The sequence below is a fragment of the Meleagris gallopavo genome, chromosome 17 (assembly GCF_000146605.3).
Source record: "Meleagris gallopavo isolate NT-WF06-2002-E0010 breed Aviagen turkey brand Nicholas breeding stock chromosome 17, Turkey_5.1, whole genome shotgun sequence".
NCBI lineage: Eukaryota > Metazoa > Chordata > Aves > Galliformes > Phasianidae > Meleagris > Meleagris gallopavo.
The window spans coordinates 393,207-415,870 of NC_015027.2; the positions used below are offsets into that span (position 1 = coordinate 393,207).

The 22,664-nt window shown below is 41.7% G+C and overlaps 2 protein-coding genes across 7 annotated transcripts in view; one reads left to right on the top strand and one right to left on the bottom strand.

Moving 5' to 3' along the window:
- The window catches only part of UBE2L3 (ubiquitin conjugating enzyme E2 L3), a gene marked incomplete at its 5' end in the record, with an annotated part of 17,827 nt that extends 3,380 nt beyond the window's left edge, over nucleotides 1-14,447 (top strand). The window contains 3 exons of the mRNA XM_031555892.1: nucleotides 6,209-6,304; nucleotides 9,963-10,149; nucleotides 12,394-14,447. Of these exons, the coding sequence (XP_031411752.1) occupies nucleotides 6,209-6,304; nucleotides 9,963-10,149; nucleotides 12,394-12,548 (438 nt within the window). The remainder of the gene's footprint in view (nucleotides 1-6,208; nucleotides 6,305-9,962; nucleotides 10,150-12,393) is intronic.
- The window catches only part of YDJC (YdjC chitooligosaccharide deacetylase homolog), a 21,362-nt gene continuing 11,522 nt past the window's right edge, over nucleotides 12,825-22,664 (bottom strand). For 3 of the 6 annotated variants that reach the window (XM_010719959.3, XM_010719958.2, XM_010719960.3), the window contains 4 exons: nucleotides 19,852-20,011; nucleotides 18,912-19,011; nucleotides 18,040-18,217; nucleotides 12,825-16,553 (listed from right to left, as the gene is read on the bottom strand). In XM_010719959.3, the coding sequence (XP_010718261.1) occupies nucleotides 16,229-16,553; nucleotides 18,040-18,217; nucleotides 18,912-19,011; nucleotides 19,852-20,011 (763 nt within the window). In that variant the 3' untranslated portion in view covers nucleotides 12,825-16,228. The other 3 variants (XM_010719961.3, XM_031555919.1, XM_031555920.1) reach the window with 3 other exon arrangements.

Here is a 22,664-nt window from a genome sequence, read left to right on the forward strand (position 1 = left end):
AAGACTGTGCGTTTAGTTTAAAATACCGTTTGGGGTGAAAATTGGTACATAACTATGCTGTCAACCTTCTCCTTCAATAGCAGATCTAGAGGTGCCCTTAAGGTTGTGAGCCCCCGCTAGGGTTGGGGTTCTGCAGGGGGCTGTAGGTTGTTTGAGGTTACGTTTCCATGGCTGATCGCATCCATGTGCATGTGAGCAGTCGCTTTTGAGGAAACCCATAGCTCAGCATTGCTTTCGCAAGACTCATTTTGTCACTTTAATTGTGCCGTGTAGGCATCAAAAATTAAGTAGTAAATATATTACATGCAGAGTCATTCAGATATGTATTAGATCAGCAAGCGTGAGGCCTTGGTTCTACTGAAGGCTCCTGAGGAGTTTGGTTTTTATTTTGTTTCTGGTAGCTGTTATTTTTTGATCAGAGTTGGAGAGACATCAGCACATCTGCTGCTTTGTATTTGAATTAGGTTCTTTCCTTCAGATAGGATAGGTGTAGCTTCTTGCAAGTCGGCTTTAATGCCTGCTCTGTTGTTCAAAAGCACATCAATATTTTTTTCTTAGAGGAAAAATATCTAACTCAATGTCAAACTATTTAGTGCAGAACGTGAAAATGTGAGTGGCAAGAAAGTTTGTCCTTAAATTTACAGAGCCCTTGTGCTTTTCAGCCCCTCACGCAGTCCCCTGTGCTCCTAAAGCATCATACAGTGCCTTGGTCTTCCATGAAATACCATAGAAATGGTTTTGACGATGTGACCTTTTCTAGAAAAACAGCGGCAGTTTCTTTTCAGAGGGAGTGGTGCAGGAAGGAAGAAGACATTGATAACTTCCCTCTTACGTTTTTACTTTCATTTTTATTGCCTTCTGTTTATGGACTGTGCACGTCATGTGCTTTTTTTTTTATGCAACTCCAACAGCTGTGAGACGCTTTATCGCAGAACTTGTACAGGCTGTTCAACAAGCAGCTTCATTTGTTCGTTTTGTGGCATCGGATCAGCCTGTTGTGCTTTAAGTTTGCCATTCATCTGGGTAGGAACGGACCAGAGTTCTTATAACTCGCATATACCAGCCTGATACTGCTGTTTAGGTTATAAAGTGGAAATTCACTGATCGCAAGTCTTTCACTGTCAGAATTTTGCTCTATGGAAGAGCCTGTGGGATTCCTTTCTCAGGGCCATAGGATGATGGGTGATTCTATGTGTCACTCTATCCAAAACAAACAAACAAACAAAAAAACTAACCAAGCTAATAATAAGGTACAATAAGCTTTAATTGGGTTGATCTCTTCCAACCCAATTAGTTCTCTTCTTTGGGGGGCTGAACATCAACTTTGTCTTTGCTAGCTGAGAATGAATCTTTTATAGGTCACATAAAATAAAGGCATTTCCATTTCCGTAAGGTCTTGCCAACATTTTGAAGTGCTGTAATCTTTCCTGAGTACGTGTCACATATCATAGTCACTCATGAGTCACGATGCCACAGAGACTGGGTGAAGTTGATTCATAATAACATGCAGCCTGCCTACAGACAATGGAGATGTTATTGTAGTTGCCACCTTTCAGGTGGAAGTGGGTTTCCTTTTCAGATTGTGGACTCTTCAGTTTGCAAACCTCCTCGTGAAAGAAGCACTGAAACTTTGCTATCATACAGTTCAGTTTTAACATTTAAGTCAGGTTATAACGTGCTTAAGATTGCCTTGTTATTGCACTCTGTGTGCAAATGGCCTATCTTAGGCCAAGGCCCTAATTTATGGCCTCTCTTAGCAGGGCTTTATGTGATGGTCTGGTCTAACTGTTTTCTCTTCTGTTTGTTCAAGTCTTTCCGGGAGTACACCCAGGTTAGTAAAAATGTGAAATGTTCTTAGCTAATGAATTGTGCTCCAGCAGCATTTGAGGTGGAGTTTTGATCTCTGAGCCACCGTTACGCCTCTTCAAAGAGCCACAGCTGTCGGATCTCCACTGTTTGTGGAATATGAGAGGTGGGAATAAGGCAGCCTGCACCGAGGGTGTGTTGTTATGGGTTATCCCTTGTAGGATGGGATTGAGAACAGGGCAAACGCAGCATAGTTCAGTTTAAGAAAGCAGCTCATTCTTTGCTTTTGGGGAGCTGCTTTGCTTCGTGACTGTTTCTCGTGAGAAGCAACTTTTCCCCAAACACACACGATGGGCAGTACGTCTGCAGGAGACGTGAGAGATTTCACTGAAGAGCTTGCAATTTCCACTCACTAACATGAAACAAGCTGTTTTCTGGAGTTGAATGATCTGTGGGGAGGCAGAGCATAGCTGCAAAGGGGAGGCTGTCGGGGTGCTGACTATCATGGTACCCACTTGTGTCAGCAGTGTGTGGTGCTCAGGCACAGACAGCACTCGCTTTCAGGTGGGGCTGAGCTGTCGTGGGTCTGCAGCTACTTCCTCCAGTGCTCATCTGCAGTATGATCTAGCTGAGGTCTGTGCTTTTGCTTCCTGGCTTTTAGGTGTTACAAGTATTTATAGCATTAAGAATTGAAAACAGATTTAAAGAGTAGGTAGTGATTCTTTAAATCTCTGTTCTCAATCTGCCTCCATGATTGCATAGTCAGACATATATGCCACCATTGAACTCAGTGGTAAAACCCAGGGCTGCCCTGCTGCAGGTGGCCTGCAGAGTGCTGCAATCTCCTGAACAGCAAAGCCGTCCCAGGAAAGGTGTTGGAAGCAACTCTGTGTGTCCAAGCACCGCTTCTCAGTAATAAGGGATGGAAGGCTTCGTGCCTCGTGGTTGTTCGCATGTGAGTGAGAGCACTGATTCCTTCTTCGAAAATGAAAATTGAGAAAAAGGTTTATAATCAAAACTGTAAGAGAACACTTCTGAATAAAAACCAGATGTAAACATTTTGTCAAAAAGTAGAATTAATAAATAAAAAAGCATGTGAGCATATGGAACTGCAGTGTCGCAGCCTCTTGGTTTCAGAAACTCTGTAACAGCTCCTAAACGAGCTGGAATCTGGTTTGTTTTCTTTTTTGGTTTTGTTTGTTTTGTTTCTTTGTTTTTAGCATTTCTCAGCAGTATGCAAGATTCAGAGAGTCAAGTTGGAGCTCCTTATCGGTGTCTTGGAGCCTATTTAGCTTTGTCACACATCTTTTAGGTAATGTATGAACAGATAAACAAATTGTAAATGTTAGGTAAGCAAAGCGTGCAGTCATTTCAGTAGACCTTTGTTTTCCTTTATGAATTTAATAGCATCTGCAGCTTAATGCAGAACTTCCTGAAGTCAATGAACTTAACCATTTCAGTCTTCACTGCATTTTCCTATCCAGTTTGTTTCTTTTTAGCCAAGTCCCCACACTTCAAAGATGTGTAAGCAAAACAGTTCCAGGATTGTGCTGGACACCTGGTGGTTGGTGGCTTTGTTTTTTTTTTTGTTTGTTTGTTTTAGCCTTCAGTGAATTTTGAGGAGCCAGGAGTTCTAAAAGTTACTATAATCTATGGATCTAAGTGTGAATCTGGTATTTCAGCTTTCTTCTAAAAGGCAAGTAGATTTTACTCAATGGTCTCTAGGGTCTCTTCCAACCCAAGGCATTCTATGATTTTAAGGTGATGTCACTTCATTTTCTATTTCAATCACTTGATTTTCAATAGCATACAATCACTTGTGCTGTTGAAAGCCAAAAACTGAAACTTCATGTATTGGCTATATACGAGAAAGGTAGCAGGTGCATGCAGGCCTGCTGCCAGCGCTCTTCCCAAAGGCCGGACGTCACCCCTGGAACAAGGCTTTCTCCTTCCCACGTGCTGGGCAGAATGTTGTCTGAACGCACCCACGCTGCGGCGACGTCCGGAGGGAGAAACGAGCAAACACCTCTGTAAGTGGGGGAGCAAAGCAGCCAGGTTGTGTGCGGTGCTGATAGCAGTGGGAAGTTAAAGATGGCTTAAACTCTTCTGCAGCATTCTAACCTTTGGTTGTGCTGCTTCTGTGCGCCTTTAATGATGGTGCTTGACAAAGGGGTGGAGGACAGAAGAGGAATTATTCTATTCACTGCCTGCCTAGACTATTAGGATTTAATTTAAAATAAACATCCAGACTATATTCTTATACCCCATGAAGTAGTTTCTGACCCTTTAAGCTTAGCTCTCATCAGTGAAGCATTAACTTCTAATCTAATGCCGTCTGGTGACATTTAGTAGTTCGTTCACTTCTAACTATGACTATATCCTTGAGTTGTCTGCTGCTGTAGTTCTGAGGTTATTTAGTCTTTATTGTGAGTTCCCACCCCTTTTTACTCCTGAGTGCTTAATCTCCTATCACTCCTGGTGAATTAGACATAAAAACACTAAAAATACAATTTAGAAATAAGAGTAATACATTGCAAATATGCTTCTAGGATAAGAAAAGCCCCTGCTAGGATAAATTGGCACCTGTCTTAAGCAAGTTATTCAGGTGAGTCATATCTCCACATGAGGAAAAGGACTGCCTGCTTTATCCTCCTGTTCCCCTTTTGGTTACGTGTTGCTCCTGCAGGACCCACGGCAGCAGGGAAGGAGGCACAGAGTCTGGGCCTGACACACTGCAGTCATTGGCTGCTTCTGTCACTACGGGAGTGAACTCCAGGATTGCTCCACGTGTCATTTTGAAAGAAGATGGACAGAGTTTCTGCTGGCTCTTCCCTGTATTGTCTTCCAGGCTGTTTAATTCCTTCTGCCATATGATGGACTTGACAAAAAAAAAAATAGGGAACAATTTGTTTATTTGCTTGGATTTTTTTTCCTTTTGTGCAGTTCTTATTACAATTTTATAATGATCAGTGCCCTACTTGATTGCATTTCTTAAGTAATAATTCATTTTTTAACCTGCATCTGCTTATGAAATACAGATATTTCATTTTCCGCTAGTGCAAAGACATTCTATCGTTTTATTAGCTTAATAATAGTAATTTTCCAGTCAGTATACTTAAAACATTGAACTCAGGTTTTTCTCTTTTAGAGGCAAGGTATTTGTGTTGCATGTTTATTCATGCATAGTGGTAAACTTAGCCTGATTTGTTCCTGGTGACCGGTGCGTTGTATCTGGTGTGGAATGGGATTTATCCCTTGTGGGACAGCTGCTTTTTGGATGTGGCAGTTGTGTGTGTGGAGAGCTCCATCCTTAGAACAGCTGCAGGAGGGGCCTGAGCTGCTCCCTGCTTTCCAAGCAGGTGCTCTGTGCCTTCAGCACTCAGCAGCTCGAATGCATTCCAGCATTCCTGTGCTGGAAGTTGGTGTTTAATCGTAGTCTCCTGCCTAGGTTTGCAAATGTGGTTGTCTCCAGTGGAGATCTGTGTGCTGGCAGCGTGCACCTCAGCAGTGCTTTTTCCCAGTGTGTGTGGGCACGCAGTCATGTGCTTCAGACTTGGAACCACAGGGAAAGTTTTACGTTTCATGGCAGGAGGCTTGAATTTGAGTTCAGTTACATTGTCTGTGCAGATAAAACTCTTGAAGGGCTGTCATTATTGTGGGAAAAGGTGGAGCCTTGAGGTTTTGCTTTTTTTTTTTTTGGTCTTACGGCTTCCTGATGAAATAAATACTCAGGGAAACAGCTGCTGCAGTAGGGCTTAGAGTCATTTTAATATAAAAATAGCATAAGTACTTCTTTGGTGATGCCTACATCACTAACCAAGAAAAGATAATTTTACTGGTGATTGATGGGTATAGAAAGATACCTTGTTTGTATTCCTTCTTGTTTCAGAGAGAGTGGCATCTTAGTAAATGCTGTAAGCTCTGATGAATGAAACGAAGGTAGAGCTGTAACAGCTCAAGTTATTGATCTAGATCAGATGAGTATTGCTGAGATATCCATTAGCGTTTGCATCATTTAAGTTGATGTTGCGGGAATTTATTGGTTTGCAGCTGAGAGAATTGGTCTGTTCAGTGACTTGATAAGTTTTTAAAACTATTATGAACTAATTCTTCCAAATCACTGGTTTTCATTTGGGTGAGTCCTATTTTATATACATAATAATCTTATTAACAAAGTATTATTGTATATTTGTGACATCAAAACCCTTTTTGAACAGCTTGTCTCAGGATTTTACTTCTCACAAGGACAACGCTTTGCTTTCTGTGGGTTGCTGCCACTGAAGCCTCAGGCTTCTTTAATGTTAGAGGAGCTCACGCTGACCTCCAGGCGTTTGCTGAAACAGAGCTGAGCGTTGTGCCTCGTGTCACTATTAACTGTTGACTTACTTTGCTTGTTTTCCAGGAGCTTGAAGAAATCCGCAAATGTGGAATGAAAAACTTCCGTAATATCCAGGTTGATGAAGCTAATTTATTGACCTGGCAAGGACTTATTGTTCCTGTGAGTATGGAACGTTCCTTATTTTAATGAGCTTTAAAACATAATCATTTTTTTACCATAAATCCCCAGTTGAGCATTGCTGTTAGCAACTATTAGATAGCTTTTGTACATTGACAAGATTTCTTCATTTTAGGGAAGTTGGCTCTCAGAGTTGTTGCTTTCTGGGCAGTGAAGGGTGCTAATGGATTTAATTCTTGGCCCTCTTAGACTTCTCATATAGCTGCAGGCAAATATTGTAATTTTTCTTTTCACTTCATGTGAATGTCTTGCGTGGTTTTATTAGTGCCTGATAATGTTAGTAGGTGTTTGTTGTAAGCAGTGTGAAGAAAAATCTATGTGTAATTGATAGGGGCTTTAGACAACTCTGAATACCTGGCTGAATGCTGTGTAACTGGGTCTGATCCAGCAAATGGCTGCTCTGGAAAGGCTGCAGACCCAGTGATGGCACTGGGTTGCTTGGGAAAGGTTCTGGAAAGGGGAAGCAGCTGAGTTCTGTAGTTTATCTCAAGCTGAAAGTATAAAATTTACATCATCGTAGGAGAATGCCTGAGTTATGAAATAGTTTATTCACTCCTCAGTAGATTTCGGTGCCTGTTGTTTTCTGGTGGTTTTGGTTAGTTTGGGGTGTTTAGTTTGTAAATTATTCATTTCTAGGGAGAAAATTAAATGTTGGAAAAAGTCTGCAGGGAAAAGGTTTGGATTTCTACAAGTGAGCTCTTTAAAAGAAAGTCCTTAGGCATTAATTGCTTCCAGAAACACTAATGCTGCTGTTTAAAAGCAGAAGTAGAATACTTCTATTAGCAGTATTAGAATAATAATAATAGAAGTAAATGACCACTGTATTGGTCAAATAGAGAGGGACTTGTTACGAAGGGGATAGCAGGAATCTAGTATGTTAAATTCCTTGGTTGCATGGCTCTTCACCTTCCTTTAGTTTGCACTGCTGTGGCTCACGTTCATTTATTATATCAGCTACTTTTAAGTCTGGGTCTTTGCTTCTTCTTTTCCTTGGTGCTACCTAAAAGGTCTCCTGACCAATGTAAATTATTTCAAAAGAAGCTGAAGCATTTTATTTTGGCACTGCTTTCGCTTTCACAGCTGAAGGCCATTCACAGACTTGGGTCGTGTCATCTCTGCTAAGATCTTTGCGAGGCCTTTGATCTTGAAGTGCTGTAGAACAGATTTAATTTACTCGCGTTCTGTGAGCAATTCCCTCGAGTGGTTGAGTCTACTCTTCCTAATAAAGTAAGCAGGATTTGGTGCTAAAATCTGACATAACTGAGAAACGGTGCTTTGCAAGCCACTCCAATACACGTGGTTCGTTGTGCCAGGTTAGCTTTTGGCAATACTTCGAAGTGGTGTACGGGTGGTAAACATGGCTAATAAAGCAAAGCACCAGAATGTTTGCTGCTGCTAAAGTTAGAAATATGTAGGGTACAACAGTTAGAAATATGTAGGGTACAACGTCTACTTATTGCAAGGGAAATAACTACACCAGTAAGGATTTAAGGCCAAGAGGGAATTTTGTTATGAAATCTGCTTATTAGAGCAGTTAATATTTGTGTCATAGCTGTTTTGAAGAGTAGTATAGATTACTGTTGTGAGGAAATGCTATAAACGATGCTTCTTCTGAAGCATAATTTGGGTTTTTTTTTTAGCTGGGATAAAAGGCTTGAAAATATCAAATATAAACTGGATACAAGTGAGGTGTGCTGGTTTTGGTTGTAGTGGTGGTTTCTAGGTATTTTCCCAAGTTCTGAAGTTTTACATGCTGTTCCCAGTTTTGTTCTTGTTGAGAGTTTGAGATACAAGTACAGTGCCATTAGTAATCAGTTATTGATTATTAAACTCTGTAACTAGGCAGTATTTTGGTTTGCTTCTTAATTAAAATATTAAAGATATGAAGGTTAGTATTTTGACAGTGTTTGTGCAGGAGTGCTATGAGAACCTTTATGCATCGTATTTTGTTTTTAGTGTTTGTTCAATTGAGAACCCTGTTGAAGGTGATTTTTCGACACGTTTTCCCGTTCTAAATTGCAGAATAGGGTATAGCTAAAGTTCTGTATGTTGAAAAAGCACTGTTTGATTTTTTTTTTTTGAATGCCAGTATGAGGCTCCTGGCTGTTGTAAAAGGTGCTGCTGGTTTACACTGAATTTTATTTCACTTTGTCCGTAGCAAACACTTCTGATAAACTTCTGCGGAATAAAAATACGTCAGATGAATGCAAGTCAAGTGTTAGCTATCTGTATTTCAGCATTTGTAATTCAGACTGTCTACCTTGTCAGTATAAGTGTAACAAATTACTGGAAATGAATTTCTTGAATATTCTGTTTTCTGTCTCTTGAAAAGATGAGCAACTGCTTTACGTACATTTTTAGTTAAAATTTATTGGTGAGTTATGGTGAAAAACTGTTCTGAGAGTCAAGCAGAAAATGTGTATCTTAAGCCAGGTCTGATCCTGTAGCATTTCACTGAACGTCCTCACACGTTCTAGCAGGTGATGGAGATAAGAACAAAGCGAACAATGTGAGAAGAGGGCATTAATGTAAATTGCCAGTACAGCCAGAAAGTTATTTGTTAAACTTGAAAAGCTTCTAGGATTGCTTAAGTAAAAAGGGTCTTAAGCTACTCGAGTTATTTCTTCCCTTGACTCAAAAAATCATATGTCACTTCTTAGAAGCACGCAACCAGACTTCCCTATATGGATAAAAACAAAATTGAATGTTATGTGTTGAATAGCATCTTAAAAGAGTGTTCCCCAACCCTAAGTATTTGTAAAAGTTTTTTAACCTCTGGAGTGGAATTGAATGAAGGAAATGGCCTGATAGGTAATGCAGAATAATTATACTTAACGCAAACTGGAAACACTAATTCTTCAAGTGTTTGGGAATGTATTTTGTCCTGGTTATTATTACTTACAGAATGTCATTTTCATCATCTTTAAACGTAGCAGTAGCTTTTTTCCTGCCTTTCTTCTGCAGTTAGCATTTGAAGTAGTAGCAGCGGTCGAAAATCTTTGCCTACTTCACAGTTCTCTCATTGTACTCCATCAAAAATGATCTGATAGCAGTGGGTGCTAAAACTGCATACGAATTCAGAATGTTCTCATCAGCAGATGCAGTGGATATCTATCTTTAGTACAAATTAATGCTCAGCAGATTTTTATGCAGTCAGCACAAAAGGGTTCTCAGAATGCTTATGGGAATGTGACAAATCAAACTGCTTTGCTGTTTGAACCACCATGTTGTGTGAGATACAAAATAAGCAGGTTTAGAGAAACAGATATCCTCATGAGGTTTCCTGTTTGTGTATCAGAAAGGGTTTACAGTGTATTTCAAAATACTGATAAATGCGGGAATAAAAATACTTGTTAGATCTCTGAGCATGGAGTAAATGGGATTGGTTGCTTTCCTACTAGCAGCAATGTCAGCCAGCTTCAGAACAGCAATAGCCTGCCTTTTCCATGGTGAAACAGAAAGGTGATGGAGGTTGTATTGCCTCTTCGTTAGCACATTAGTTTTGATGTTCATAGATGTAGGAATGTGTTTGGAAAAAGTGCCTTTAAAAGAGGTCATTTAGTAGACGGAAGCCTGAACATGCTTTTAGTTGGTGTGTTACAGAATGCTAGATTCCTTATGTTCTGTCATCTCGTTGCAGGACAATCCTCCATATGACAAAGGAGCCTTCAGAATCGAAATCAACTTTCCAGCAGAATATCCATTCAAACCTCCTAAGATTACATTTAAAACAAAGATCTATCACCCTAACATCGATGAAAAGGGGCAGGTTTGTCTGCCAGTAATTAGTGCTGAAAACTGGAAGCCAGCAACCAAAACTGACCAAGGTAGGACTCCTTGTGGAGGAAAAAAAGAGTATTAAGAGACTTTGCGTTGTGTGTTTGAAGCAAACAGCCTTTTAGCTTGTTAGCCGGTCACTGCTTTTCTGGTTTATTCATTTTCCTAAGGTTTGCCTCAAGAATACATGTTGTGAGTAAAGCATGCAGCTCTTTTGGAATGTCATTAGAACATAAAGTAATGACACTGACTTGTGGCATTTCCACCTCCAGGAAACCAACTCTTAATGGCTGAAGAGTTCATTAAGGTTGTGTCCTTGGTATATTTAAATCCAAAATGGAGGAAAAAAATTTATGTTGGTGTTACTGTATGTTTCTTTTTAAACAGTAACTATATATATGTTTGGCTTGTTTGCTTAAAGAAAAAGCAAAATCATGACACAGATTAACTTTTAGCTATTAAAAGATCACTGCTGTGAGGCAAGTGGAGTGTCTTTGGATAAAAATTTAAGTATTTTAAGGAAGTCTCATTAGGTTCTCTGTCAGACTTGAGAGCATGAAATGTCTTGCCTCTCGTTGCTCCTAGTAGTTAGGGGGAAATTTTCACATTTTCTGGCAGGTAACGATAAACTTGATGTTAAATGTTTATTACTGTACATAAAGAGGCTTTACTGAGTGAAAAGGCATTGTTACGTGCTGTATTAGTTTGTTACAGTTTGAAGGTCATGGTAAGAAATGTTCCTACTTGGCCCCCCTTCCTTTCAGGTAAAGGTAGAAAAGAGTGAGAAGACTGCGCTCTGAAAGAAGCTCCCGTGATATTCTAGCATCTTCCAGGGTGATAAGCATTGTAAGCACTTACATTGCAAAACTAGGGAGAATCCAGTTAAACTGGGAGGTGGCAGACTGAAAACAAACCCTGGCTTCTCAATTTCTGTTGTGGCTGTCAGCACTTTGTGTGAGTTCAGGAGGTCGCTGGCTGTAGTAATGGCACAAAGTTAACAGCTTTTGGTATTCTTGTTTTGAAAAACCATAGGGTGCTGCTTTATATTGCTCTGGAGAGTCCATTACCTCAAGTAGAAAACTATTAACTTTGCTGTTCAGGGAAATGCATCTTTGGTGTTTTTGCTGTCTGTAGACTTGCTGAGTTCTGTATATACTTCAGTAGGTGGATTTGAGAACTCATGATGATTGTAACCAAGCTACCATTACTGGTCATAAGAATGTGTACATAAGGAAAAACAGCAGTAAGTTTCATGGTGGCATAAAAGACTGGCTGTGTAAATGCAAAGTACGCTTGTGAGAATAGTTTCTGTTGAAAGTGGTATGGGAATGCTGATTAAATGGCAACTGTTACAGAAAGATCAATGCGGTGGAGAGGAGATACAGGAGTGTAACAGCAAAGGGACCAGTGCAGATAGGATGGTATTTCAAAGGAAAAGATGCTCGCCCATCTCTGAAGATCTCAGTTCACAGGAAAGACTCCACAAAGGAGGAATCTCCAACCAGAGATCCTTCCCCAGTGGCACTCGGCCCTCAACTGCTGTCTAGGAGCTGCAGCCAGGCTGCGCCCCTTCCTGTCCCACAGCTGAATTGCCTTCACCTGTGCTCCCAGGGCTGAGTGGATCCTTTCCCCAGGTGCTCAATCAGTGCTTCAGGCTGCGACTCAACAGTTCCCATACAGCTGTGAACAGTGGTATGAAAAGCACCTTACAGTTCTTACTGTACTGCCTCTATACTAAAAACATTTGGTAGTTCAAAATGTCAAGAGTTGTTCCCTACTTATAGGGGAAGTCAGTCACAGAAAAATAAAGCTGAAAAAAATGGTTTCCAAAAGTAGATCAAATTATAACTGAATTACTTAATTTATTGTGAGAGGTATTAGGGGAAAAATGTTCTGTGATAGAAATTCTGGGGCTCTCTTCACTTGATGCATTATAGGTGAAGCTGTCTGTGAAAGTCCTTGCTCAGCCATAAGGAGGGCAGGGTGCTCAGTGCTTGGGAAAATACTGCATTGTGCATTTTGGTCTTTACTCACAGGTAGTTGGTTTTGTTTACAGATGTGATTTCCTGATGTCTTTGCTGTCACTGAACTACACGTTGGCATATTGCTATAGCTTACTGATGTGGTATCTTACTCTGCTCTTGAAAAGAAACAAGATTTATTGGGATATATTTAAACGCAGTTTAAGTTATTTTTTTTATTGGGAAATTTTTCTTATATTTTGATATATCTATTTTTTTTTCCTTTAAATTAACAATCTTAGTCTCTGACAGTGTTCTTACTTCTTTTGACAGTAATCCAGTCCCTCATAGCACTGGTGAATGATCCACAGCCTGAGCATCCCCTGCGGGCTGACCTAGCTGAAGAATACTCTAAGGACCGTAAAAAATTCTGTAAGAATGCTGAAGAGTTTACAAAGAAATATGGTGAAAAGCGACCAGTGGACTAATCTGACACAGCTGATGTCAGCAACGTATGATAGAAGATCGGAGCAGTGCATTTGAGACATCCCGTAAAGCAGGACTCTATGGAAAATTGACAAGTGCCACCTTTTGGTGTTAACTTGTGGCTGTTACTAACTTTCTACAGTTTTCTTAATCAAAAGTGGGCTAGGTAACCTGTAAAGGAGGAATTAAAAATTTAAGATGTTCTAGTTCTGCTTTCTTTGTTTAAAAATCACTGCTTCAATATACTTTAAAGTATGCTGTTTCCTTTTTTTTTTTTGTGTCAGAATTTATCAAAAATATCTTAGACTTATATTCTGCCCTTAAATTGAAAAGGTTGTGGCTGTCATTTCTTACTTCTCCTTGCAGTTACCACTATCCTGAGTTCATTTTAATTCATCATTGAATTTTTGCCCCTCCTCAAACTGATGTCTTAGAAAAAATATCCCACTTCTGGCAGAAAATGATTGAGTGTTTGGCAGTTTTGTTTACTCTTCTCTTCAAACATTGCACTGTGCTCTGTGGGACTTGCTGCAAGTTCCCCTTAACTTCAGTTTGTAACGTTATAAAAAAAACAACCCAACTACAATCAGAAATGTCCAGGTCTTATGTAAATCTGGCTGATGTTACCACAAAATGTTTATTAAATGGGGAAATCCAGTTTCTTGTCTGCGTTATTGAATTAGAATATGGCTTATGTCCTGCTTTTGGAAAATGCTGGAAAAGAAGTAGTAGTAAAATGTGATTCCAAACTCCTTTCACTTCTATTCTTAATAAAAGTTAGCATAAGTTGGCTTGGATAACGTGAACAGAACAACAGTGAGAGACCAGTTTAGAAGTTTCAGAAATTGCGGACCAAGAGATACACCAAAACAATAAACTGGTATTGAGTGAAAAAGTTGGTATTCTAGAAATGAATTAATTTCAAATACTAAATGTTAGCACTGCTAGTGAGATTTTTTTCATCCAAATGCATATGATATATGTTCTAGGGAATGGCACTCACGCCACTTCCTTCCCAGTTGCTGTACAGTTATTACTGAAAATAGTACAAGAGTAGGATTAAGCAATAAACTGAATACACTTCACTGCTACTGTTCCTATGTTTTAAAAGTACACGTTAGATCGTTTAATGACTACTTCACCTTACTGTTCTGACTTGGGCAGAGCTGTTTTCCCTTTGCTCCAGGCGCAGCCACGCATGCTGAAGGATGCCCTTTCTGTTCAGAATTGGGCACCCTTTACTGTGTCTCTATTGCTTTTCTTCTGCCTGCGTGTCCTAAGTCTGAAGTGTGATTGTAGCTCCAATCAAACTGCCATACAATCAAACTGCCTTCCCCACCTGTAGAACCTGAGTATGTTACTGAGTAAACAGATTTCCAGAAATCCATAGGTAGCTGGGAGTACATATCATCACTTTGATTTGCAAGAACTTGAATTAGAAAATCCCTCACATCTGGATGGTTGTCTGTGCTCCTAGATTCAGTTTTAATACAGCCTCTACCTTTGCAACCTTGCAGAAGTAGTGCATTAAGCTGTAGGGCTCCTGGTTTTTAATGTATATTTACTATTCCTTCATTTGCCCTTCTTATCTGGCTTTTATTTTGGATTTAGTGTGAACAATGACAGCCCAGTACCTCACCTCTGTTGAAAGTAATTTTTTTTTATTAGTTAGGGAGCTAAGAAATTTCATGTTAAGTGTTCTTAGACGGATTCTTTGGCAGGTAAATGAAGTTAAACCACATTCACCTTATTTACGGAAACTTACCTTCCCTAAGTGTTTCCTGGCTTGTGAGAGCACTATTACCAAATTTTTCACATCTTTGTCTTTGGTTGCAGAAAGTTGGTACTGATTTTGTTTTCTTCACACTCACTCAGATTCGTAATAAAATAATGCCAAATTATCTGTTGAATTGAAGTGTGTAACTTCCGCATCAGCCGAGTCACTGTACTTTTTGATCATGTCTGTTCACAATTGAAACGTTCTTTAAATTTGCATTATTTTTATTATTATTTAAAACAACTGTAGCACTAGTTTGCTGCCATCATTACTACTAAACAATATACTTTCTGGTTGTAAGCCTCTCAGGTTAAAGACTGCATTTATTTCAGTGTGGCTTGGATGCCACTGTAAGGAAACTGGAAGAGCTGTGTAACTGAAGGAGCTTCAGCTGATTTGTAGAGGTCTGTAGCAGTGCTGTATGCTAGCTGTTCTCATTTCATTTGTAAAGATCACATAGAAGATGAGCATTACCATCAGTTTTCTTTGTGTGTTTTTCAGAGCTCAGTTTTTAATCATGAAGTGTGTAACATAAGTGATGGCTTTTGTTTGCAGGTGGCCCTCTAAAAGGAAGATAAAGATCAAATACTGTATTGTGTGGTTGAAGTCTGAGGTGCAAAAAAATCAAATCCTTTGTTAACTCAGGAAATCAAGCTCTTGTGCTCTCTGGTTCCCTAAGCCATGCTGAATTCTAAACATGCAGTTGAAAATCCAAAATAAAAACATACTGGTGCAACTACACCCACGAACACTGGTATAGGCTTTCTGCAATTCCATTCTGCTACCCTAATAAAAATTGCTCTCAAAGGTATTGTGGCATGGTTTTATTTTCAAAGAGATTTCATGTTTGTTCCTCGGCTATCCTTGTACAGCGTTGTTTATCACAGCAGTCTGTGCGCGCTTTTAATTTCAACTCCATGGTGAACGTGGAGCTCATAGAGCCCCTGAGAAACCTCCTCTGTGCGTTCCGTGCAAGGGAAGGGTTCCTTATTTAGCAGTCTTTCAGTAGCCACATTTAGAACTCGTTTTAATTTAAAAATTGGGTTTCAGTTCTGTTCATCTGACAACGGAGTATTTATAAAATACCTTTCTTAACAACGTCTGCTCAGGTAAGACTGTTGTTGTGTTCATTTCCATGTTCAGCTAGGAGAAAATCACACAAGCTATGTTACATCCTAATGGTTGTGAACAGAGCAAAGTCGCCAATTATTGTGTTTAAATTAGAGTTTAAAAATACCCATAATGTCACGGTCACACTGCAGAAAAGGCTGAGCTTCAGCATTGGCGCATCGGCTGCACTGCACGTGTGAGGGCACTAGGTGGCACTCGTGTGTCCAGCCGCGCTCTGGCACTTCAGGCACCTGCCGCAGCTCTGAGGGCTGCTGTCTTCCGCGTTTCGTTTCCGCACCGCGTAAACTCCGCCCTCAGACGGCGGTGAGCCGAACTGCAGCACTGAGGGCGCTGCTCACACTGCTCCTGTGAGGACTCGGCTGTTCTGCACAGCACGGGCACAGTGTGGCAAGATAAAAAAAATTGTCCCATGTCAAATCAGCTCTGTTACGATAACTAGGAAAGAGCCTGAGAAAACATTTTACCAAGTGTCCTCGGTGATCTTTTGTGTTCGTACAGAGCAAACATTGCCTCAGGCGCACAGGAGTGGTGGATCACACAGCTCCCCAGACCAGCACACAAAGATGCCCCCAGGAACTTGCCCGTCATTGCTCACAAACTGCTCCAACTTTCACATAAGGCTTCATGCGACTTCCAGGCCACTGGCAGCTCCTGTCAGCTGTGCTGGGAGGTATTACAAAGGCTGGCAACGGTGGTCTGGCTTATGGGGACTTATGGGGACATTAGCAACTGTGTATCCTTGAAGTACAAAGATAGGGATGTATATACGTATATTTACAGATCTTTGAATGAACAAAGCTGAATGTTCCTTGTTTTGTAATGGCTCTGCAGCTCCGGCTTGATTAATGTCTGGAGTTCATGCAGGCGCTCCCAGGACTGAGAGAAATCATCTGGTCCTTCTCCACAGCCACCGATGGGAGGGAGGCTTGGGTACCCTGGGTGCACCATCAGTTCAATTGTTACCGTCCTGTGCTGTGGCACTGGGTGTGCAGGCACCTTGGATGTGAACTCCACAATGGCGGTGTCTATGGCATTCTGGATGGCACTCACAGACATGTTCTTGCCCATGGTACTCAAACCTACATAAATGTCTGGCCACCTGTAGCCAGAGGTGGGAACACAGATATTAATGTTAACGAGGTAGTTAGACAAAAGTGTGTTATGCCCAGTGGATGAGGAATCAAAAGTAAAACCATAACTACAAGACAATAATGCTCTTTCATTCCTTGTCAAAATCAAGATACTGTTTAGAACATCAGCTCTTCAGTCTGGCAGAAAGTCCCAGCACAGCCCCGATACCAACATTTATGTTATTACTCTGATAATGTATGCTGTCACGGCACTGGAATTGTGTGGCATCTGAGAGCTTACAGGTGCACATTATTAGCAGTGAAGGGACAAACAGAGCTGTAACTGAGAAATGCTGCTATCAACTAACATAGTAGGCCAAATAAAAGCCTACGTAAAAGTTACGTTTGTTTAGTAGCAATCGATTCCTCCTCACTCTCAGCAGCAGCAGAAGAGGTGGAGTGCAGCCCACTGCAGCATTTCCATGCAAGAGACAGCCACAGACTTCCACTTGTCAGGGTGTTGCCACAACAGGTATAAAGGCACAGCTCCCTTAGCAGCCATATGAGTTCCATCCTGAGGGCAGCAAGAGGGTCCTGGAGCAGTAGTTTCTCTGCAGTACCAAAGCATGGTCCCTGGGGTGGCATGGGGATCCTTGGAGCATGCAAGATTTCCATCAAATTCTCCTGCACTGCCCCTGGCACAAAGCTTCCCTGAAAGGTTAGCTCATTTCTCCCAGTTTCTCACTCTGTGCCCTTTGCTTTCTCAGAAATAGGCTGTCCTAGTACAGTCTGAGTGCTCTGCACAGAAAGAGCACAGTGCCATGCTGGCCTTCTGCTAGTTGAGAGCAAGCAATACTGCCATCCAGCTTATATCAATACACGACTTCATGTAAAAGCCAAGAAGGCAATACTTTTCAGTCAAGCAAGAAAACAAGGAAAAGTAACATCATCCAAGGGCAGGCGAGTGCGCGGATCTCAGCTGAAGAGTTTTTCATCTGTAAAACTAAGACTCACAGGACTCTGACAAGACTGTTTGCTTTAAAGCAGTGATCACTTGCTCTGGCACTGTACGCCCTATGATCTTCTTGCTTCCCCATAACAAATAGTGACTCTTAATTAGCTTATTTCCTGCTACTTAAAACTCTTTCTTCACAAGTCAAGGATGTAAAAAGTTATCTTTCGAAAACATTCCCTAAATCTTACAACTAAAGTTCCAGTGCTTGAAGCACATCTAACGCTTCTAATCAAGTGGCATTACTCTGGCATCTGAAATGGTAAGAGAATGAAAGGTTGAGAAACACCCTGAGAAGAACAATCCATTTCACATGAAAAGTGAGTCATCTCTTTCCAAACAAATCTGCACAGTAACCCATAGTGTCTCCAGAGCTTCTGTACTCTTGCAGAATTCCTTGTAAGCCCCAAATTGGAAAGAGAAATTGGAAGAGATATTTCTCATCGGGAACTGATAACATCTTAAAGTTTCACTCCAAAAAGAATGAGTTATGCCTGTCTTACCTTATTCCATGCTTTGTAAACACATCCACAGTGTTCAGAGAATCTTCTTCTACTCCCACATAGAAGTCCATCAGGGATGGCTCAATCCAGTCACAGTTATGAAGGCCTGGCTCTATTGGGACACGAGTGTATTCAATCCCATATTCCTCTAACACCTCTGCAAATACATGCCTGACCTCTGTAAATAAAAAGAAACTTTAGTCAGGAATTAGATAACCAACTCACATCCCCTGAAAGCTGTTAGCACAGATATCTTTTTCCTTCAGTGTTTTAAATATAAAACTTCATTTGGCTTTTCTGCTGGAATGGTTTTGTTCATCTGGATCAAAGCCCCCTTTTGAAGTGGAAATACCTGAAAGCATTACTCATTCAACATCTGCTGTATGTGCCTTGTCTCCCCTTCAGCACTGAGTGCTTAGTCCAGTAACCATTTCTGAGGTTGGGAGTCTTGTCCTGAAGTGCACCTGAGGTGGCTGTACTGTTGGGAACACATTCTTCACCAAGTCCCTGCCATATTTCTTGAGTCAGCTGTTAACACAGGGAAGTACTGATTTTTTTTTTTTTGCCAAGTTTTCCATCTCTGTACAAACAATGATCTTAGTTGGAAAACTGAGACACTGGTACTTGCCTATGATATACATATGAAAAACAAGCTGAAATCACAGATAAAGTTTGAAATAGAAATACAACCAACAGGACAGCTTTTGTAGCACCCGATCTTCAATCTCAGAGGCTAACTTGTCCAAGGTGGGAACACAACTGCAACTGTAGAGCCTTACACAAATCCTATAAGGTTTATTGCCCAGGGAGCCACGGCAAGAGTGGGGCTTCTCATCTGCTTAGTGCTGGAAAGAAAAGGACTGTTTGCTTACTTGGGAGAACGTGAATGTGCTGGTGTCCATCCATGTGAGGAGGTAGGTGGCCTGTTAGCTCATGGAACAGATCCACCTGGGCCTTTAGCTCCTGCTTCACCTACACAGCAGAAAAGAATTAAAGAAAAGGCTGAGAGCAGGAGGATACAAGGTGGGTGTTGGAGACCTTGCTTGCTAGTACTTGATTTGGCACTGAAAGGCACAAAGTGCTGGACTGCCTGGCATCCTTCCTAAGTACAGGTCTCCTTTCAGCTCTGGCTGAGTGGATGATGCTGCTGCTGTGATTTTTTTTTTAAGCTATGATATTTGAATACCCATTTCCCTTTACTTTGAAAGGCAGTTTTGGTCACTAGAACACACTCATCCTTGCTTAACAGTGCAAAACCAAATATCTGCCTAGAGAATGAAAGCCTCTCAAGATGACACAGAGTCTACTGAGAAGTTCTCTGGCATTTTCCCTTTATTGATCTCCAGGCTCTTCACAGGTATCTGTTTCAATATCTCTTCTGCCTCCTCAGATAAGTAGTTAACAAGCACATTAGTGTATGTTTTAATGAAGCAGGGAGAAGTGAGTTCTCAAAGACTGCATAGTCTTCAGCAGCATTACATGTAGGACACAGAAAGCCAACTTCAGATGCCAAGGCACCACAGCCTAGATTCATCTGTAAGCATGCTCACAGATGCGACCTACAAACAGATGTTCAACTATTATGTGCTGGAATAAGTGTAGGCTGAGCTAGGTCAGGAAAGCAAGTTGCATGTGTGTGATGTTACAATGTGACAGAAAGCAAAGCAATAATAGCAGGGGGCAAAGTCCTGCACTGCAGAGTATTGCATACATCTGAACTCCTTTGGGTTGCCCCTGCCTTCCCACCAGGTGCTCAGTCACCACTTCAGGCCATGACTTAGTGTTTCTGCTACACATGCGGCTTTCTCCTACCTCTGACATATTTAGGAGGCCTTTTGATAGAGCTGTTCTGAATCCCATTTTCCCATGAAAAAATCCAGCTTCACTGAGCAGAGAAGAGTTTGTCTTGAGCATCTCACATACAGGGGAGCCCTCAGAGAGGTTGGCGTGCAGTCCTATGGGGATGTTGTATCTGTAATAGAAATAACATACCTCTTAAACTTTACACCTCTACCTCCCTCACTGCATCAAAAGCATGAGGCTTCTGTGAAAGATCCGGACTAATCCAGATTATTGTGGTCACTAGTACACATCTTTGGATCTTTTCTTTTTTAGAAAGGAAAGCAAAATAGCCCAGAGCAGAATATCTCCAGATAACAAACCTGTCCAGCCTATGGTATTCCCCAACAGTGTTCTCACCCTGGCTCACATGGAGAGAGCAGCCATGACACATCTCAGAATAAATTTTATATCTGTATTAAAAACTATAACTAACTGTATGGTATCAGTATCTGTCCTGAAGTCACTAGCAACTGACAGAAAAATATGCAACCATAACGCTGTAATAAGATGGAAAGCAGGGCAGCAAAGTCTTTAGCTGCAGCAAATGAGAACAAGCCCAAGTGCAGCAGCCATGGATGCAGAAACAAAGGAAAAAAGCTGCTTACATTTGGAAGGCCTCAGGTATGCAGGGATCTCCAGTGAGATACCCTCACCTCCACTGCCAACCCTTACACCATACCCGAGAAGAGGTCGATCCTGGCTCCAACCCTTCCAGTCACTCAGGCACTCAGGTGACTGGAATGTGAAAGTGCAGAGAGCTCCCCTAGGTTGGCCCTGCCTTCCCACCAGCGCTCAGTCACTGCTTCAGGCCATGGCTCAGCATTTCTGCCACTGCAACTCTTTCAGAAAACAATTAATAAACTCTAAAGCTTATACTACTGAAAATGCTGCCTTTATAAAAGATGTTAGTCTTACTCAACAACTTCATCCAAAGTTGTACGTAAGTGCAATCCAGCTGTACCTAAATAGTGCCTAAGGCAGCTATTATGGCAACAGCAAAGGCTACAAGCATGAATATTTTCCGAGTTTAAGGGTAACTTGGTGTGTATGGCAACTACTGAGTCACAGCCTGAAGCACTGATTGAGCACCTGGGGAAAGGACCCGCTCAGCCCTGGGAGCACAGGTGAAGGCAATTCAGCTGTGGGACAGGAAGGGGCGCAGCCTGGCTGCAGCTCCTAGACAGCAGTTAAGGGCCGAGTGCCACTGGGGAAGGATCTCTGGTTGAAGATCCTTCCCTTGTTAAGTCTTTCCCCGGAGTCTAGATCTTCAGAGACAGGTGAGCACTCTTCCTTTTCTCTGTAACACCACTCTATCCATGCTGGTCCTTTTGCTGTTATGCTCCATTGCCTTTCTGCCCTGTCAATCTTTCCAACTGTAGCACCGGTGAAGTAGCTGCAGCTGAAATGGCCTGTAGTGGTCGGGTTCCTGTCTAACCCTGCAGATGATCAAGCAGGGCTGTACAAAGTAGCACTACTCTAGCACAGGGACATCAGTGGTTTAAGTGTGTAGAGACTTGCTAAGGACTCACAAGGGTCCAACCTGTTACTGAGTTGCATTCTGTAATGCTTAAATGAAAAACACAGAGTTCATCTATCTACAGAGCTCCTGTAAGCCACAAGGCTTTGCAGAGTGGTGGTTTCTCCTACAACAAGAACAGGAATTGCAAGTGCTCAGGCTTGTGCTGAGCTTCATTACCACCACCTCTGAAATTCTCTGAGGGTGGACAAAACGATGCTTTGAAACTTCTTCCAAGACACCCTCTCTGACCCAATAAGCTGCTGCTCTGAAGCTGGTTAGTGAGTGCAAAGTTGCTGGGAACTAAAGCCCTGTGGATGGGTTGGACCAGGCCAGGGTAAGTTAGTTCCTTGAGGTTCTAAGACCTTGCAGGATTGAAATTCTTTCCTCCTGGCTCCTCCATGTCTTGTGCTCCAGGACTATAGTTTAGGCACCTGCTCTTTCTCAGGTATGGATAGCTCTGAGAAGAGCTGAAGCAGAACGACATCCCTTTCCTCCCATGACCTGCTGTCCACTTTGAATGAGCCCAAAGGTAGAGGGGGAACTCATTCTTTCAGAAGTCTCAGGTTCTTTATCCTGTTTCTGGGAAGTTCTGACTACGTCAGCTGATTAGCACTACTTGCACCATAGCCACTGCTGTCTGGAAGAAAAGGATGCATGTGCTACCATGAATTAGCAGACAGAAAACTTTCTGTTGAGTACTTGCCTTCTTGTGATGCAGGAGGACAAGAAATGAACAGCTGGGCCCCTCAGCGTTGTCTCCCAAGGGCATCAAATGAACCTCCAGTTGTGCAACGCTGTGAGCAATGCTATTTTCAGGAAAAGGCAAACTCTTCTGACAGGTGTGGGACACCGAGGAGCCAGGCACTGTGCTGCACTGCATTAGAGTTGCTCCTGTGCCTGAGCTGAAACCAGCCTTGCAGCAGGGGAATGTGCAGAATGTGGAAGTGCAGAGAGCTGGCCCTGTTCTCGCTGTAAGGAGAGACTCTGACTGTAACATTAGAGCATGTTTCAGAGCTTTGGTAAACACCAGCTGAGTATCTTAATAGTTTTCTCCTGGAATTAGTCTTGGCTGGTTCGAGTGACTGTTGGTGTGAAGGAATCTGAAGAGGAACTGTTAGTATTTAATGGCTCTGGGATACAGGCACTGAAACCAAAACTCAAAACACAGCATACGAGAAACTTCTAAAGAAGTATTGATCTATGGGAGATACACAGAAGCAAACATGCCAGGAGAGCTTTAAGGACATGAGAAGGTGGACAACTC